General features: G+C 41.8%; 1 protein-coding gene across 1 annotated transcript in view; it reads right to left on the bottom strand.

Moving 5' to 3' along the window:
- Positions 1-11187: 11187 nt before the first annotated feature.
- tspan18b (tetraspanin 18b) overlaps positions 11188-20436 on the bottom strand; it is a 35429-nt gene continuing 26180 nt past the window's right edge. The window contains exons 3-9 of the mRNA XM_085166775.1: positions 15949-16044; positions 14689-14883; positions 14322-14396; positions 13644-13742; positions 13227-13403; positions 12415-12498; positions 11188-12106 (exon numbers count right to left, since the gene is read on the bottom strand). Coding sequence (XP_085022901.1) covers positions 12059-12106; positions 12415-12498; positions 13227-13403; positions 13644-13742; positions 14322-14396; positions 14689-14883; positions 15949-16044 — 774 coding nt within the window. The 3' untranslated portion in view covers positions 11188-12058. The remainder of the gene's footprint in view (positions 12107-12414; positions 12499-13226; positions 13404-13643; positions 13743-14321; positions 14397-14688; positions 14884-15948; positions 16045-20436) is intronic.

The raw sequence follows: 20436 nt of genomic DNA, 5'->3' as shown, positions 1-20436 counted from the left end.
GAAATGCCTGGGATGGACCCTAAGATTAGAAGACAACCTGATCAAACAACAAACAGCATTAGGAAGCCTCATAGTGTTCTTACAATAGCACTACACAAAAGGACAGCAAACTCTAGTGTTACCATGCTTTTCAGTACCTTTTTACCTTCTTATCTTGTCTTTGACACCCAGCTCCAAAGTAAATCTTAAAGCCAATCACAAACTTTCTCTAATTAACTTGGTAGTTGTGTGATTCTGATGTTTTAATACTTTTTAAACAAAGTAAGTCTGTAGATCAGAGGTAAACAGAACAATTTCAGTGTTTTTCCACTGCAAGAATATGGAAAATACAACACAATTCATCCTTGTTAACTGACCATTAATCACACAGCCCTATTAAAAAGAGAAAGACCCACAGAATAAAATGGACTGTGAGCGTAAGAGACATTGCCGCTGCCTTTGCACTTTGCTTCAGTCCAAAACACAGCTAGACGAGATAAATAAACACTTACAGAGAGGAAGAAGAGCAGCCCACTGTACCCTTAGCAGCACTCATTAAACCTAATAGGTCACGCTGCTCCAGCCAGGCTCCACTGACACCCCTAATAGAAGCCTGCATGGTTAAAGGACCATGAAGACCATTAGGGCACTTCAAAGTTCACCCCACTACATTAGGGCCCCGCTGATGTGGCAAAGAGGGGACAGATCCAATTCCTCATTCAGTATTTTATTTTCCCATCAGTTGACCTGTCAGTCAGTCTGCCCTAATAAACAAGTAGATGCCTGAGCTGCTCATTAAGGGCCGTCGTTAGCCAGGCTAAGGCTGTAAATGAGTGCTTATATCAGCTTTCAGCGAAAATTTCTTATAGGTCATATTTTAGAGCTGGCACTTGCAGTGTTAAATGATCCCTTAGTTTGAAAAGAAAGCTGCTGCTTGCACTGTAAATCAAATTTCTGCACACATTTTTGGGCCAATGAAGAGACCCGCAAACTGTAAAGGACTGTAACCGAAGCAAAGAGACGTGCAAGCTGGCCAGTAAAAGGCCTCACTCCTAACAGGCTTAGACATGCGAATTCACACCAGTCATGTTCACTGCTCTGAAACCAAAGGATACCTCGCTCAAATAAGGAGTTGTCATTGTTAATCAAAAGAAGCTGATTTGTTGATTCTGCCCTATGGGAAGTATAAGCAGCAGCAGTCCCCTGTTGCGGCTGTACATCAGTGCGGGGGAGTAGGCAGCAGAAGATGAATGTCCAGCAAAACATCCCAGTAAATAACTCAGATTTATAATTTTTGACACACATAAGAAACGAATCCTCAAGAGGATAAATAATGAATGATCTAAGAGAACTGACATCTGTTTTTAAGTAGGCTCTACAACTAAAGAAGGAAAACTGACAAAGAGCGTGATCGAGAAATGTGATGATACTGCCTAGAATACATTTTGTGACTTGCTGTAGTATCCAATGAAAATTTTTCCTCACAAAAACAGAAATCACTGGGGCCCAAAATGTGTTGTGTCTGCACAAGAGCATGACATGTCACAGGTTATTGTGTTTGCAGTAGGAGACAAATGTTGCAGGAAGATATGGCTCACAGCTGAGATTAGAGAGGCGCATGAGCGGGTGAAGCATATATACCTGCCTTCCCTGGGCTCCTTCTAATGGGGTCTTTGGCTATGATCCAGCCTTTGCTATTACCTTTAACTGAACTATCATTGAGATCAGTTTCATGTCTTTTCATGCTCATACAGAACATCTGCAGTGTTGTAAATTTGCATTTACAGCAGTTATACCCGACGGGCACATGTGTTTTAGTGTTACTGTCTGCAAGAAAGAAAAAGTGTTGAACTTTTTCAAAGGATCTAAACCAAGTATTATTCTCCTTGTTGACTTAATTAATTTCAATTAAATTATCTATCTATCTATCTCTACATATGTATATGTACAAATCAAAACAACGGTGCCTCAAGGTGCTTTATCCTACAATAATTGAGAGAAAACTCCAACAATCAGACAACTCCCTATGAGCAAGCTCTTGGCAAGAGTGGTAAGGAAAAACATCCTTTTAACAGGAAGAGACCTCTGGCAAATACAGCGTAAGGGAGGCAAAGGTTAGGGGAGGGACACAGGACAAACTCAGCACTTAGTACTCAAGTGGGATTATTGTCAAAAATGGAGATTACCAACTAATGGGCCACAATTAGTCCTGCTAACAGTCACTGCCAGGCTACAAAGAAACAATATAATTTGACAAAAAGACCCTCAGATGATACAGAAAAGGCTCTCCTGTGAACTTAACCTTGGCGGAGTCTCTCTTTGCCAACTTCCATCCATCTTCTTCCGCTTATCCAATTCAGGGTCATGGCTGGAGGCTGTCACAGGTGAGAGGCGGGGTACACCCTGGATAAGTTGCCAGTCTGTCGCAGGGCTACTTTGCCAACTCGAAAAAACAAAACTCCCGATTGAAAGCCTAAACAAAGGCCCAGGTGAGAGCAAGCATACTTTGATGTCAAGGAAAGCACAGTACACATGCGCTGGGTTGTCTTCAGCCATCAGCTGATGGTGGCCACGAAACACGCCACGGTCAGAAGCTGCTTGACAGCCATCTCTGTGGTCTGTAACCATGGAGACGGCCTGGTTGCAGTTCCCATCCTTCACTGGCTCTCACTAATAAAATCTAGTTTACTACAGTGTGGAAATGTCTAGTGTGGCTTTTTGACATGCTAACATAAATATAGAGGCAAAGGATTTAAAGTGGTACTGGCACGTGGGTGTAGGTTTGGGCAGGCTAAAAAAGAGATGAACAGCATCCATGTAAAAAAAACTGGGTTAGTGGGTTAAACCAGCACTCATGTACTGTTATAGGGACTGTTAAGACACAAGAATAAAAGTGCATATTTGCAGAAGCATTACATTGGAAGAACAGCCTGGTTGGGTTTATAACAGCAGCTTTTTGCATTTACTAGACACGTGTGGTAGAACATGAATAATACGACGGATAAAACATGCTTCGACTGTGAGCTGGCATGCTGTAGCCATGAATGACTCACTGTGTTGATTGCTGTAGTTTTTTACTCTGCCTGAGTCAACATACTGAAAGCCTGACTGCAAGTTCCACCCCAACACCCTTCAAGTTTGCTATCAGCCTGTGTTTTTAACCCCTCTATGTCTTCGCTCTGGAGCAGCCTTTTGTCTCTCCGCTCAGCAATATGCTTCCAATTATGAATCCTGTGTATATGGGGATGGTAAAGCGTTCTTCTGATTTATTACGCGCTCAAGCCCAGTTTTGTTCAGTGCATTTGCACATGGATCCCTCCTGCTGCAGGGCTCAAAGGTCAGACATACACAACAATTGACCCCTCGAGGACTCATGTGCGCCGTGTCACTCTGGATGTGATTGACAGGCAGCGATGATGGCTCAGCAGCGAAAGCCAAGGGGCCGACGCAAAAGCTGCCAAGCGCTGCATTAGCCTCACGTTGTGTGGAAACTTTGGAACGCAGAAACACAAGACAAACAGTGAAACAAAAATAAAACACCCCCCCCCCCGACAATGATACGAATCCCAAGGAGTCTCCAGCACTCACTATCACCAGATTCATGGCCGGCCACTAAACTTTATTTTTCTCATTTGTAACCATAGAACACTCCTCTCACATGGGTTTGCTGGGGCCATCTATTTGTAGTCATCTGTCCCGCGGACTGAAAACACATGCTCCACAAGTGAGTCACAGATCTCTCAAGCCAGTGGTGATGCTTGGCCTGAGAAGCAACTCATCCCCGTAGACTAATTTCCCGGCCTTTCTCGCTTACTTCCTGTTTCATGTTGGGCCGTAGGCACCGCATTGTGCGTCACAAGTGCGGCCTGGTCAAGTCCAAAACTGCTGTTTCTGTGGGACAGTTCTGATGTACTATACCACAACACTGCACAGGGACCTTGAGCATTACTGAAGCTATTATGCTATCATATGCATTTCCTAGATCCTTACATTTCTATGAGGGGTTTTGTGGATAGATGTGAATCATCTCCCGTGGTATAGTTTCTGCTAAACTGTCCTCAAGGGCTTCTTGGTGAGCACTTCAGCTCCGCACCGGATGTAACACCTTTCACACTGGATCAGCAAAACACAAAAGAGAAACCCAAGTTTTATGTTAAAGAGTGGGTTATTACATGCAGGAAAACGACTCTCTGATTCCCCTGGGAAGCTAACCACCCATAAATCACCAAGCAATGAAAGTTTCCTCTCCAAACAGAGGGCTAAAACAAACTGAACATGGAACCCCTCGGCCTCACCTCACCCCCATCCTTCACTCCTTCGCTCTCCTTCCTGGTAGGAATTTTTATGAGGAAAGAAGATATGCGGCGGTGCAAACATACACTCGAGCAAAGAGGTAACTGCTACGACATCAATCCTTTGAGTTGGCCCTTTACTATAACAAACCGAATAAATAAATAAACAAATAATAATAAATAACTCTAACAATATTTTAAGACCTTCTAGGTCCTTAATCAGTAGTGAATGGACTTCAAATCCAACCCCAGTAACTCATAACTGGAGAACAAAGGAGTATTCTCAAATAATGCCTTACAGGGTTTTGTTCTTCTATTAGAAAATCCAAAAGTTCTGGCAGCACCAATTAATATGGAAAATAATCACACACTGAAAGCAGTTTTTTTCTTAAAACCACAAACTGTCAATTCATTTCACTAACTCAAAGCAAAAATGTTTCTTTTGGTGTTCTTCCCTTGTATGAAAGAACTGTTAAATGGAGATCGAAGATGCCAGATTTTGAATTTCAGCTGGTTTTAGTTTGATTTCATGGGTCCAAATGTGTGTCGAGCTATGATATCCCAGAGGCAGAACAGCAGAAGGACAACACAATAAATGTCACAGTACACTGTCTCCCGCGACTTTGTGGAGTGCTTTTTGGAGCCTCATTAACATATAACGAGGTGAGCCGAGCGTGCTGCAGAGAGTAAACACCCACGATGGTGAAGCGCTGTGCTGAACACCAGTAAGGCTTCACTGCTGAGATCCTGAGCAGATCCGAACATTTCAAATGACAGCAAAGGGAGTGGAGGGGGCACGAGTACACACAAACTGCTACTGGTGCTTAAGTCATTAACAGAAGGTCAAATGCAAAACGTGCTTAAAGCACCACATTGTTTAAATTTGCTTCACAGTCATGTCATGTTTGCAGGATTAAAACAATCAGGTCTCTTGAGAGGTTTTTCACTGTTTACAGATCTGTTACACTTTAACACATGCACTGGCGATGCTGCGTTTTGTGGCGATCCTTTATGCCATTTTAAAATACAAAACAACCTAATCTATAGACATTAAAGATAACAGATTTACACTCTGGGATCGACGTTAAACACCCGTTACACAAAAGACCCTTCTTGTTCATGCTTAAAGAAGAAAACGTAGCCTCAAGAGAAGTGCATGGAGGAGGAGGAGGAATGCTACTGCCCTCATGTGGTGAATTAAGTCACTGCTGCCTTAAAATAACCACAATTTTAAATAAATTGGCGTTATTCACAACTAATTTAACATCTACAGTGATGTGTAAAAGTGAATTTATTGGAACATGTGCAAAAATAGACGGACATAAGACACAAATGGAGTTGGATCAATTATTAATTAAAAGCTCCTTTTCTCTCAGCACAACCTGCTGACACTTGTGAGGTAATCACCCTTTCAGCTAAATACATTTGGCATTTTTGTAACAAGTGGTAAGTAAAAAAAAGTGCCCCAAAGTGCAAATAAAAATTGGTTTTTTGTTAATTTTTAAAAAAGTATCTATTCCTTGGGTTTTGTTCCCTTTTGCTTGAATAATTCATCAGTCATTTCTCTGATAATGTTCAGTTACAAGAAATGGACTGAAAATGAGTGAAAAAGCAGCCAATGCCCTAAGAAACTTTCAGAAAGCTCAGAGAACTATTGATCAAGAGTACTTTCAAAATGACAAGAAAGTCTGGCTTGAAAGCAACATATTGAGAAATGTGTAGTATAGTAGGGGGATGATTATACTCTGTATTAAAAAACTTTAAATTTTGAAATAAGACAATTAAGACTCTTCTTGTCCTCATAGAACAGATGATACACATTAAATTCCTTAAATACTGCAGAGTGAATAATAATGCTGCGGTTTCCAAAGCCTCCAAAATAACATCCCGGTGAGCTCTAATAATGGAACTTGGACTGATTCAGTTTGGCAACAATTCACTTAACACCGGTGGTTACTGTTTGGGACCATTTTTTAATGCCTTTGGCATTTCTGGAACAAGAAACAAAGCTGTACATTCTTCTTTTATTTGAGGTGGCAATAATGAGCTCCAGTATATGGTAATGAGGCAGCGAAACTAAAAGAAGTCAGCTGGTCATTGTTTGGTACACCTTGAGCTTAACAATTATTCATGCATGTGTAAAAGTGCACTCTTAATAGGGTCGTTAGGAAAATTGTGATCATATGTTGGGTTGGGTTGAGTTTTTGAGAGACTGTGAACAGTGTAAATGGTTTATGAAGAAAGGATGAACACAAATTATAGATACAATTAGAAATGATAGATTGTATAATAAGACCGAATAACAAACCAGGTTAAAAAATTAGAGTGATGTTCAACATGCTCTGATTGGCATGTAAAAATGATACGATGCCTCATTTAGAACTGAAGTAAGTGAGTGCTGCAGTAACCCACTGTGCCATTAACATGACTATAATATTATGAAGTGCTATATATTAATTTTTGCTGTAAAACTAGCCAAATGACAAAGATGAATGACAAACCTAATGTCGGTCATCCATTTTTTCTTAAAACAAAAAAAGCAAAAAAAAAACCCAAAAACCTCACATCATCCAGATAATCATAATCACACTGGATATACAGTCTGTGTGTGGCATTTCCATGTTGCCCTGGGGAATCCCAAGCACAGATTAGTGAGGATGATTTAAAGTATTAAAGTATGGATGAGATAACCTACATCAGTTCATTTTGCTTTAGTTGCTAAATCCAGTTATAAAGTATGCTATATTGTCACATATATACTGTAGGATGCCTGCAGTAGATGACTGTAGGCAGCTGTGTTATGTTGAGGATAATCCAATCGTTTAAAGTGAAGCAAATACTGATTTTATTCATGTTTGGCAAATCTAACCTTTTATTAAGAAAATCAGTCTCAGTTAAACAACAACATATGACATATTATACTGTCATGATTTATTTAGCAAAACCTACACCGACATTCAAAAGCAGCATGTAATAACTACAATCCTGCTGCTTCTATAGGAATTAAGAGGGTGAGTAGCAGCTGGGTTCTGCTAATTGTATGCATCATCACCAGGAAGTGTGAACATCTCTGTAAAAGCTGAAATTTGGGCCATTTGCTGATCTGCAGCATTCAGGTGTGGTGGTAATAAAATCCCAAAAAGGAAATAAATCATATCTTAGTTGTTGCTGACTGTCAATATGAGAAGGTTTGTAAGGCCGTTTACAAGCACAAGTGGAAAATATTCATGACAAATACCAGTATTCACAGGAGTGGATAACCCACTAAATTCAGCCAGATCAGGGTCACCTTGGACAGACGAGACCAAAGTGGAGATGTTTGACCAAGATGCACAGTGCCACGTTTGATAAAAATCAAAAGCAAATCGGCACAAACACTTTGTGCCAACTGTCAAGCACGATGGTGCAGGGTGGTTGATTTGTAGTCTCTGAACTCCTCTGTGAACCAAAGAACGGGATAATGATCCCAACCACATCAGACAATCTACAGCAGAATGGCTTCAAAACACCAGAGTTATGTTTAAATAACTATATGACATGATGTGATGTGTCATGTGTTTCATCTAAAGTTGTATTTACCTAATTTTAAGACCTGCTAAGGACTTTTTCACTATCTACAAACAGAATAGAATAGTTTGCAAAGAAAAGCGTCTGGACTTCTTTAAGTTACTTGAAGACGTTTCACCTCTTATCCGAGAAGCTTCTTCAGTTCTAAGGTCAAACGGTGGAGACTCCCATCACCCTCTGGAACACAAACTTGGAGTAATTAGGACCCTACACCACCGGGCAGAACATGTTCCCTCTAAGCCTGAAGGAAAAAAGAAGGAACACACACATGTAAAGGAAGCACTCAAAACGTGCGGCTATCCTAAATGGGCGTTCTTAAAGTCAGCAAAGAGGCACAGAAAAGAAGATCAGACACCAGCGAGGGAGGATAAGAAGGACAGATGCAACAACATTGTCATCCCCTATGTAGCCGGTGTATCAGAAAAACTCAGGAGGGTTTTCTCCAAGCATAACATCCCGGTGCATTTCAGACCTAGCAACACGCTCAGACAAAAACTGGTTCACCCGAAAGACAAAACGCCAAAACACAGACTTAACAATGTGGTGTATGCCGTACAGTGCAGCGAGGAATGCCCAGACCTCTACATCGGAGAGACCAAACAGTCACTTCACAAGTGCATGGCACAACACAGAAGAGCCACCTCCACAGGACAAGACTCAGCTGTCCATCTGCATCTTAAGGATAAAGGACACTCTTTCGAGGATGCCAATGTTCACATTTTGGACAGAGAGGACAGATGGTTTGAAAGAGGAATGAAAGAAGCCATTTACGTCCACTGTGAGCGACCATCTCTGAACAGAGGTGGTGGTTTACGACACCAACTCTCTGCCATCTATAATCCAGTTTTGAGATCCCTTCCCAGACGCCTTAACGCCCACTCACATCCTGGGCCATCTGACCTCAGGAATTCGCATGATAAGGTGGGGCCAGGTTTCACAATGAACTCACCCGAAACTCTGGCTGATTGGGACCCACACCCAGTTCCACACCTTGGCTCAGGCGATTAGAGGATCATCAGGGGGTCCTTTTGTCCCTCTGTGGGGGGATACTCCCACTAGGTTTATATCTGGGACTCTCCACCATTTGACCTTAGAACTGAAGAAGCTTCGCGGATGAGAGGTGAAACGTCTTCAAGTAACTTAAAGAAGTCCAGACGCTTTTCTTTGCAAGCTCCTTTGACTACGATGACCTGGATGACTGAGAACCTTCACAGACAGAATAGAATAGTCATTTTTTTTAAGTGCAACAAATTTTAGACTGGCATCTCTCCTATGATCATCAGTGTTATCAGTTCAAGTTATTCTAGTGTATGAGTGGGGGGTTAAAGAGGTCTAAAAAGAAAAGCGGTTCCTCCCTGGCCTTCTTCCTAAGATAGTTAGCTCTATTGCTACCACACGTTGTGTACTCTTGTCTCCTGATATGTAAAACCTGAGAATCGACAGAGGGTGTCATTTCTTTGTACCTCCTTATTTTGTTTCTTGGTTTGGTTTCAGTAAACAGTTTTCTGCTGTCATCATGAGAACCGAGGAGCTGAAGCCTGGTTATTTTTTTTATTTTAGATGGAGAAGAATTCTAAGTGACATCAACAGAGCCAAGAACCACAAAAGGTTTGTGCAACTGTTGAGTTGAAGCTTGAAATTCGACTACTTGTTAGACAAAAGACAGATTCAGTGTGGGCATTTAAGAAGACAGACAGATTTAAACATGCAAAGAACTCTTTACCTTTTTTCACAGTGGAGGTAAAGAACAAGGGGTGAATCTGAGAGACACTGTACATTCGTGCTGTAGCAGCTTGTTAGGAGATAAAGGCTGCCTGAAAACAAAACCTGCTTTTTGACCTTTTTAAGTCTAGGGGAGGCGTGGGGGCCAATTCATAAACTAAACATTCTGCTGTAGTCAATAAAACATGAAGCTAACCATAAAGTAATCAGGAACGCGTTTACTGAGATCATCAATCAAAGGAGCCAAAGGGCTGTTTTCCCAGAGATTTCTTGTTGTAACCAGAGGCGTCGCCCTCTGCTGGCTTTAAAAGAGACTGAAGACTTTACAGGCATCACCTCGCCTTTCAAACGATTAAGTTATGTCCACCTCAGAAATATTCTACAATGTGAACCCTATCAAGTTGACTTCAATATTAAATTGCTGTTACAGAATTCTTCCATAAATTCAGGATTCTCTCAGCACCATCTGTCTTCTGCACAAAGTCTGTGGGAACCGGCATTTACATGCCACAAAATACAGCCTATGTACTTTGCACAATCGGTTTGCTTGCATATGCAAATAGAAAGATTAACTGTTAGTAGCACAACCCTCAAACACTATAGCAAGCTAACAAGCAACACACAGCAGGACTGAGGTTGCAAGCACTACTCTAAAAACAATATTTATGTTACAGAATAAGCATTTTTGCTTCTCTTTGGATATCACTTACCAGTTGCTATGATCCTGGCTACATTTTGCTGAAAATGTGGATTTGTTACTGGAACAGGCTGCCTGCTCACTAAATGTCAAACAAAGCCATACTTGGGTTTTTAGTAGGCTTTGTCATGCACGCTGTTTGGAGGAGTATGGAAAAAGATATGCAGGAAAAAAAAAAAAAAAAGGAAAAAAAAAGACATTAAAAAAATTAGGATGGCAAAACAAGTGAAGATTCATGTATGTAGGAACTAACCTTCATTTTTACCCGTGTTAAACAGTTTTGTGTCTTTTCAATTTCCATCGGTTTCTTTGCTCTGAAAGTGATACTAATGCAAATTCCACAAATGATGGGTTTCATTTTCATCCCTACCATGCTTTTTTGTTGCATTGCATGCCTCCCTTTTCCCCCCTTTGATGTATTCTTCTGCCATTTTCTGAGGCTGCTGCAATAGATCAATGTCCACAGGCATTTCTAATCAATACCTTTACTTTTTTTTTTTTGCAAATAAAATCAATGCACTCCAGCAATATGGTTGAGATTGATTTCATTACAAAAGCTACACCAGGAGTCATATAAATATATATAGACACTAAAGGCTAATGGCATTTTCTTATGGGTTGGCTATTCAGCAAATAAAACCCCTTCTTTGTTTCCAGACTTCAGTAGCACAGAAGAATAATTTCATGTGGGAAATGTGTAACAGTCACATGTATCCTATAAATGATCATAAATGTGACATAAGCTCTTAAAAGTTATCTAGACTTGATAAACAATAATCTTTTAACAAACACTTGTTTTTAATTATCCTGTGATGCAATATCATTACTTACCAGTGTCTTTATAAACGGGGTCAACCTTTCATTTAAAAAAAAAGAAAATGAAAATGGTGTGAAACTGTGCAACCAGCTTGAGAAAACACACGGGAAGGGTCAGGTAAAATGCCATTTATGTAACTTACTTTTCAAGAATCTAATACAAAGGCATACACATTTCACCACCAAGAACCACATATAACCACTAATGCAATAAAACATCACCATACAAACAGGAAAAAAAGAATTAGAGTAGTTGGCTTTGAAGCTTGGGAGAGATCACGGAGAGCCACAAGCTCACATGCATACAAATAGGCTCATACACATTCATAAAGAGCATCCAGTATATACACGCACACGCACACACACACACACACACACACACACACACACACACACACACACACACACACAAATAAACAGAGCTTATATAATACAGCATTGAAGAAGTGTGGCTGTAAAAAAGGCATGTGGAGGAAGGGAGGTTATTACATTATACAGTATGAAAGGGGAAAGGATAACAGCCAGAGTTTACAAGAAACACATTTTTCATTTTTACAGTCAAGCCAACTTTACTTAATATAAATATTCTTCATCCAAAAGTCAGTGCAGTGCCTTCTGCTCAGGCTTCACCTGGTCCTCATCCCCGGTCCACTTTACACCCAATCTGCTCAAGACCTGGTCCACAAATTACCATTTCTATTTTGCACACAAATCTTTTTTTTTTTTTTAAACATCAGTTTTCTCTCTAGTCTAGTCTCAATGCAATGTGTGTGGCTCTATGTCTGTGTGTGTTTGTATATTTTTTTAATCACCCAGTACCTCAAAAGTCCAGCTGTGAAGTACAAGAGTTTGTTTTTCTACCAATTAGCCAATAGAAAAAGAGATCCACAAAATTTACAAATGTCCATTTTTTTTTCTTCTTTTCTCCTGAATTCCCTTTTTCTTTTTTAGAGAAAAAAAAAAGAAGTTCGTGGATGGAGCAGCTCTACTGGATTCCCCTGAAGAGACACATTGCAAAAACCATGGCAAAAAGCTGAGGAAAGAGGGAAAGAAAAAGAAATAATGAGCACACATACAGAAAATCCCTCCCTCCCAAATTGTTAATAGAAATAAATACACTGTACTGTCCAATATTCACCTCATTTTAAAAACCAGTATGTTCTGTGATACTGAATTTTAGCACAAGGTGGCGATGTTGCTATTCAAAAAGCATAACACTGGCGTATTCAGGCAAATAGCCTTGGGTTAAAGCAGCCTTGCAAATTTTCTAAAATGAATATTCAGAATACACTGGAGGCAAAAAAAAAAAAAAAGGTTGCATATTTTAAAACTTGCTCGTACCTCAATGGTTAGCACCACAATGGCCAGGGCTCCAGCCACATAGATGTACAATTCGAAGTAGTCAACTACTGCAGAGTAACAACCCTGTGGACACAAAGACGTGACACTCAGCAGAGAATCAATAGGCTATAAACTTGCAGAATTACAGGGACAATTAAAGTAACATCACAGCTTCAACTGAGTGAGAGTCTGAACAAAGGCCTGGCTGAATGAGTGGGAAGAAGGGCCTCCAGCCTCACTGGCTTTTAATGAGAGCTCTTTGTGTGAATGAACAGAGCGAGGCACAAACGGTGGATATCTCTCATTGTTCTAATGGGCTGAAAAACAACAGGTGGAGACTGCAGTAAAAAAGCTCTTCCTATCAGCTTTCACTGTAATTACACTCAAGGCTTCCTTTGTGCACATAGAAGCCATGTGAGCAGGGATGTGGGCATGCACGTGTGTGTGTGTATATATCTCACACAAAACACACGCACACATCCAGACACATACATAGCGCTGTTGTCTCTGTGCTCTACCACACAGTAAGATGGTCTTCTGTGACACCCAAAACACAGAAAAGCACTAATCAGCCATGGAGGAGTCAGCTAGTCCCTGGATGTCACCCCTCAACCGTCTTCAGCTCTAATTAAGCCTTGAGGAGGTAGAAGAAGGAAGTGAAAGTGAGAGAGAGAGAGAGAGAGAGAGAGAGAGAGAGAGAGAGAGAGAGTGAGAGTGAGCGAGAGAGAGAGAGAGAGAGAGAGAGAGAGAGAGAGAGAGAGAGAGAGAGAGAGAGAGAGAGAGGTCTTGACATGGTGGATGTGAAAAGTTACCTTATTATTACGGAACATCATATTGCCCGATAAGCACTGCTCCTGGCTGGTATAGGCTGACTCGGCAGTCTGAGCGGCACGCTGGCAGCAGGCTTCTGGCACCACATGATTTTGGTTCATCATCCTGAACATGCTTTCCTTAAAATCCTCTGGGCTGTTGACCCCACAGCAGTCAAACTGAGAGGAAGGAGAAGAAGAAGAAGCCCTTATTGTTAAGCGCCCATTTGCGCACTGGCCTGTGGTCCACAGTGTGCGTGCGGCAATCCAGCATGAATATTGACCTAAATGTCTCGGATTTATCTATAAAATATAGCCCTGGCTGTTAACCTTAACGTTTCCACAGACTGTTTGGTGGAAAGGGTGAGTCGGTAAAAGCTGCATTACGTCAGCTCTCTGCCATGTGTGTGGTGGTCTTACTGTAGTCATGATGGCGTTCCATGTGGAGGTGAAGACGTCGCTGTTATTGTAGCCCTGATAATGTTTCTTCAGCTCTTTGGTGAAGTACTCTCTGGTCAGCTAAAGCGAAGGCGCACATGTTAGCGTCACACAGATAACATCGGTTACTTCGGATGATTTCACTGAATTCTGGGTTGGGCTGAGTGTCATTTATATTAGGGAACTGCGCTAACTTAACACATTAAAGTCTTCTCAGGGAAATCTGGTGGTGCTACGGCAAAATCTAGTGGTGTGGAGTTACAAAAAAGTGAGCTCACCACCAATCTGCTCCTCATATGTGTTTGGGGCTACAGACTCGAGGCTAGATTAGGCTAAATCTTTGTGGTCACACGCATAATGAGTAAGGTACCAAACAGGTTTTGACATGGGGAGTGCATCTGTGGTTGCTGAATAGAATTTGATCCCAATTTTTAACTGTGCATCACAAGCACAACATTGTTATAGGAATGCAATGGTATAAATACAAACAGTTATGCAATACCTGAACACAGTCAAAAGAAATTTTCAGAATCATGATTTAAATTAGCAGCTGTCAGGTCTGGAAGTACAAAAAGTAAGAATCTGAGCCCTTGCGTTTTGACACTCAGCCCAACTGCAGATTTGTGATCAAAGGGGGGGTGAACTTTTTAAGAAACTTACATGCTCCCGGAATATGAAGGCTAGGATGGCAGCAGCCAGTTCTGCTAAGAAGATCAGGAGGATGAGCATGAAGAACTGCAATAAGACAAAAGGAAAGGGTGAGAAAGAGTATGACAAGGTAGATGAGAGTGAAGACAAAAAAAAGTGCATGTTCATGTGTTTAAAAAAAGAAAAAGAAAGAAAAGGAAAGTGAAAAATCACATTTTGGTGGTGCTCACTTCACTCAGCACAAAGACAACATACAAAGGCATTTTGCTCTTTTGGCTTTTTGTTTCAAGACTGACAAAGAGAATAATCAACACACACACACCCGCACACACACACGAGCGGTAACACAGCTATGTTTCGACTTTGTCAGCCAACTCACAAAGAGGAGCAGACACTTGTTTTCACGGATGGCTCCACAGCAGCCCAGGAAGCCGAGGAGAAAGAGCATGCCTCCCATACCAAGGATGATGTAGACACCGGTGAATAGCAGGGGGTTGGTTGCTACGATTTCCCTGAACCCTGTGGGGTCCACCAGTACCCACACTCCCACTCCGAGGAGGAAAGAGCCCCCCAGCTGATAACGACAAAAGAGAAAGAGTACATTACTTAGACAAAATAGAAATCGACAGTTCAGAAGATATAGTAGCTTTGTATCCCCAGCAACTCAAAAGATTCAACCAGAGGTCATACAGTGACTTTTTTTCTCCACTGTTAGCTATGCAAATACCACGGAGGTTGGAGGTAAAGCTAAAATAAAAGGCTGGGTATCTGCAGAGCCACAGTACCTCAGTGGGGGTAAGGGTGGATAAATCTACCCCCTTGAACTACTCCTCCCAGCCTCCCCACCTGCTAAAGAAATGCAATGAGCTTCCATCCTTTCCCATCCTCCCTTTAATAAAATCCTCTCCGCAGCCACTGTGGGGTGACTCATGTGATTAAGAAAAGAAGATATTGAGTCAGGGGGAATAGATCTGAGCTTTAAACATTTTTACCCCAATCCCCTTCTTCCTGTCACCTGGGGTTTGTGCAAATGATAGCCACTCTGTGGTACGAGGAGAAGAAGCAGCCATTTTCAAGGCACTGGGCTTTAAAAGAAATGCTGCCGAGTTACACGAGTGTGAAACGGCCTTAGACACAGTTAAAAAAAAAAAAAAAAAAAGCTGTGAAAAGTAGTTGTTACAGTGATGCCGACAGTCAAGTTCATTCTTTGCTCTGCTGGTTGCATTATTACCTCAGCCTTGAGCAACCTCATCTAAACAGAGACTCTAAATGGTTTGGTTGTGCTTAATAAAGCAGGAAAAGAGACAAACCTTCTTACTCTGACCCTCCCCCACTTTACGGCTTCAGACTAACAGGATTACCCTTGATTGTCTGATCAAGACCGATAAACTCAGGTGCCAGTCACAAACTCCACATGGCACAATGTCCCTCAGATGTGTGTCAGCACACTAAAATTTAATCAAAAGAGAATTTGATAGAATCAAGATTGCCTCATCTAATGAAATGCAAATGTGGCTCCATTAGTCAGTCAGGCGGGGAGCACGCAGAAGCCCTTCTTAAATCATTAGATTGACACAAACTTCAGAGATGGCCAGATTAAGTGTCTTTGAGAAAGAGATGAAAAAAAAAAAATACTCACAAAGATGAGGAAATTGAAGACAAACATGAGGTACTTGATGCAGCTGAGACAGTCCCCCTCCATGGTTGTCCCCCGTGCTGAAGCCTCTCCCTGCCCCTGAAAGAAAAAACATTAAACACAACATAAAACGTGCCACTTAATGACTCCTGCCAAATGCTCACAGTATTCCCCACTTTCCTGCACCCTGGATAAGCATTACGTTGAAACTGCCAAGAAAAGGATGCTCTGCCAGAACCTGCTCACATTCTTAATGAGTTCTGTCAGTCAAACACACAGCACACACACGCACGGCTGTCAGCTGATTTGGTCCAATTTCAGATGAAAATCCTCATATTATCCCTTTAGGTGCATTGTCCCCAGCTATAGTCCTGGAAATCCCCAAGCAACTACGAGATTAGGCAGCACAATGTCAACCTATCTGACACATCTCATTTTAGCGTGCTCTCAAACTTAGCCGCCTGTCAGCTCCTCCTGTCTCCGGAAAAATGGCAACCCTATGTTAGTGCGACTGGAGGGGACGTCCATCTCTGAAGCATTTTAAGGAAATGAGTCCTGACTGGGGTTCCATGTTCATTAACCGACAAGAGATGGCCTTTGCTATGGAACTTCTTCTTCTTCTTAATGTAATGAGAGGCCTTGTGCTCCCATCAGCCACCCTCCATCTGACACAAACACACTTTGCTTGATGAAGACCCATCCTAGAAGCACTCCTGGTTAATGAAGAACACCTCTCCTGCATTAGCAGACAACACTGGGGCGGCAGTGTGTGTGTGGGGTGGGGTGTCTAAGAATCCATGGCCCAGTACACCTAAAAATGCAGCGTGCCCTCGCTGAAGCAAATGTTTAACCTTTCAAGCTGCAGATGAAAAGATTTCTCCCTCAGCCTTTGTGAGCTGGGGACTAGGGCTGTGCGATATGACCAAAATCTCATATATCGATACAAGACATTTATCATCTGATAACGATATAAATCACAAAACTTTAACATTTTCTGTAAATTCTGTGAATCTCGGGCAGCTCGACTTGCGTGAAGTGTTTCCAGCTGGGCGTCGTGTACCTGGAGGCCAGTGTTTTAACCGATGCATGAAACGATACATTTTTAGACATAAGTTGTAACAGCCGCCGTTTTCTTTGTGAGTATTTATTACACAGGGTGCTACAGGTCAAAGCCTGTTCTAACGTTTGAGTCTAAGGTTTATTTTTTAGCACCTGACGGCGCTTTTTTGCTTCTCAACAGTAAGCACTCCACATAGTCTTTCACGTGGGTAAGTTTATTTAAGTCTCAACAGGATCTTGAGCTTTATTGTGAAAGGTTTATGCGGAAAATAAACAAGCGGACATGCGATGGTTTTACCGTCGTTGTTGCTAACGACAACGCATAAAAACAGGAGCTTGTCCGTCCGTAGTGTGGTTATATTAAATATAAGAGAAAGAAAGAACTTTAAGAAATTAATATAACCACTACAGTGACCATCAAAATGATGAAAAAATATTGCCGTAAACTGTTTATTTTGCGACACCACGAAACAAACGATAGTGTAAAATGAAATGATAGACGTTTTTATATCGTCATCCGATATATATTGTTATATCGAACAGCCCTACTGGGGACTGTGTAAGGATTCATATCTACACATTCTGCACAAACTGAAATGAAAACAATCTGTGGGGCAGCTGTAATTGCAGTCTCAGTGAAGGAAGAAAATTAATTATTTGGCAGAAATGAATAGGCACTCTTTGCTTTGTACTTTCTGATTATTAATTTGCTCTCCCATAGTGATAGCCAGGATTGAGGCTGGCTAACAAGCGGATTAAAAAACGATTTCTCAGAGGAATTGTAAATAGGTTTACACAGCTACACACTGCACCTGCAAATTGAAAAAAAGAAAATGTTTAAATGCCTTCTTCGCACTTCTTTTATCCGTACTTGCAGAACATCTATCAGCTGTAATTTCATAACGTGTAGGCAGGCTTTCCTTTGCTTGATGTGATGTCAAAGGACTCCTCTGGGTGATCTCTCTCTGCTTCTCCGAGGCAGGAGTGAAACCTCTGTTGTGATCAACACCGGGCTTGATTCCCGTCCATCTTTGAAGACCCTCTGCTGTCGCTCAAATCTCATTCCGCCTTGACCCTTTCATCCCTGTGCTGCACACAGCAGACTCACGAATGTTGGCTTTCAGGTATGATAAACCATAGCCCAGCACAAAGCCCTGCCTAGGCACAAGCAGTTTTGAGCTGCTGGAGCAATTATTTCCCACAGAAGAAAAGCATGTGAATAATTAAGGCAGAACTGATATCTTTTTCTAATCTGTTTTTCTATTATTACAGCGCACTAACACTGGTTTGTTTTTCATTCTGCGAGCCTCATGAAAAGCTTTTTTTTTCTTCCCCCGAATTGCATTGTTAACTCGCATAAGTTGCCGTGACAATAAAATTAAACAGTACTAAAGATATGACGGCATTCTTTGTCTGCTGTGAGAAGAAGCTACCCTATAAAGAGAACTTTTCCTCTCCTCACCAGCCAGAGGGCTTATGCTTCTGTTTGTTCCCCTTTACCGCTTTCCTCTTTGGACCCAGGAAATTGATTTAGACCTATGGTTAAACACTTTCTGTAAATCATAATAATATGCTTAGGTATTGATTACCCTTCTAGTGGTACTCTGAGAGCAACCAACAGATTCATTGTCTGAGATGGGTTTTAATTAACCCCTCCCTTTCCTAAGCCCCAGAAAGGTCTAATGAGGGCACAGGAGGTCTTAACTGAGATTTGCATACATTACAGTCTCATAGAAAAGCATCAGAAAAGGTCCATTCCTATCCCTCCAGCTCTAGCCTGTCAATTCTGGGCCCTTATGAAGGGTGCAAACTGTATTTATTGAGGCAGGGGATGAAGAGGTTGAATGAATAGGAGGGGAGGAGGAGGAGGAGGAGGAGGAGGAGGAGGAGGAGGAGGAGGAGGAGGAGGAGGAGGAGGAGGAAAGGGCCGGCTGGAAAACCTCTCAGGGCACAGCTCACTTCTTATTCTCTAAACAAAATGTCCGATTTCTTTTCCAGCTTCACCCTTTTGCTCTTTGCTCCCATTTCAGGGTCAAGCTGACTTTCAGATCTGGAGCCAATTTTCTTCTGTGCATTAAAATGCATTGAATATTTAAGAATAAAATGGGTTATAGTGTAAGGGCCCAGACAGGCTCCAAATAACAAGCCTATGGTTGAAAAGCAGCATGGTATAAATCAAAGTGCCACTGAGACCCCGGAGAAAGTGCAAAGTAAACAAACCGGTCTTTCCCATGACTCCTGTGGGATCGCAGGTCCTCATCGATCACTGGCCAGTCGCAGAGATCAGACCACTAAGGCTTTCTCTGAATATTCTGCAGTGTATATGATGTAGACAAGGAAAAACATGGTTCACACCCCAGGAGCTGCAGGCTTATATCACTTTTGAAAAATTGCTACTAGGTTAAAGGCTGGTCCTCCTCAGGTGGGCCGCTGAGCAATGCTAGCGATGTGTTAAGATAACACGCTGTACTGGCTAAAATCTATTATAAATAAACATGCCACACATGCACACACAAAAACAGTGAGGAGTACTGCACTGCTACAACTACACAATGTGCTGGATTTTTTCTTTAAACATGCAGGAAATACTGTATGTCCTCAATCTGACAAGCTACAGCGACAGTCTTCGCCCCAAGGCATCCAGCAAATGCCAAATCTGTCTCCATCTCCTGTAACTGACATCATAAAATGTCATGCGGCGCTAAGAACCCATTGTTTACTCCTGGTGAAAACTGATCTACAGTCAGCTTAGGCTGTGGAAATTGGCACAGATGAGTTTGATGGTGAATTGATGTGGACTGATCCTAAAAACATCAACCTCACACTACCAAAAGAAGCAAGAGCTCTCTAATGAGGACAAACTGATCCGACCTATATTCGTCTCAATGGAAGCGTGAGGAATAGATCTTTTCTTTTTCTTTTTTTTTTTCCCATTCCTAACTCATAAAACCAGAAGTCTGTTCAGTCGGCACCTACACGATCAACCATTATGGTGGTGTCAACCCGCTGTAATTAAAAGATAAGGAAGACACAGACTAGATTGAAAGTACTCCACATATAAATAGCACACCCGTGGGTGATTCTCCTTGAAGATGTCACTTTCAGCAGGATTAATGAAACCAGTCCATATTCCCTTGCTCCCCCAGCCGCTGCCCTGGACAAAAGGATCAGAATTACAAGGACACTCTGTGTCTGCTCCTCGTCAAACTGTCGCCATCCTCCACCCTCACATAAGCAGCAAGTTCACTTCATCTTGAGCATGATCCTGCATTAAAAACAATCATTAATACTGAAATCCTCTCGAGATTTTATGGGTTGTATCTTGACCCCTTTAAATATCATTGACCCTCTAAGTGATCACCTGTAATTGAACCCTGGGGAGGACACATTCGTTCCCAGGCTCCCCACTGCAGCTGGAGCAGGTGTGTTTTG

Source organism: Neolamprologus multifasciatus, chromosome 7 (assembly GCF_963576455.1).
Source record: "Neolamprologus multifasciatus chromosome 7, fNeoMul1.2, whole genome shotgun sequence".
NCBI lineage: Eukaryota > Metazoa > Chordata > Actinopteri > Cichliformes > Cichlidae > Neolamprologus > Neolamprologus multifasciatus.
This window is presented reverse-complemented; position numbering and strand designations above follow the sequence as displayed.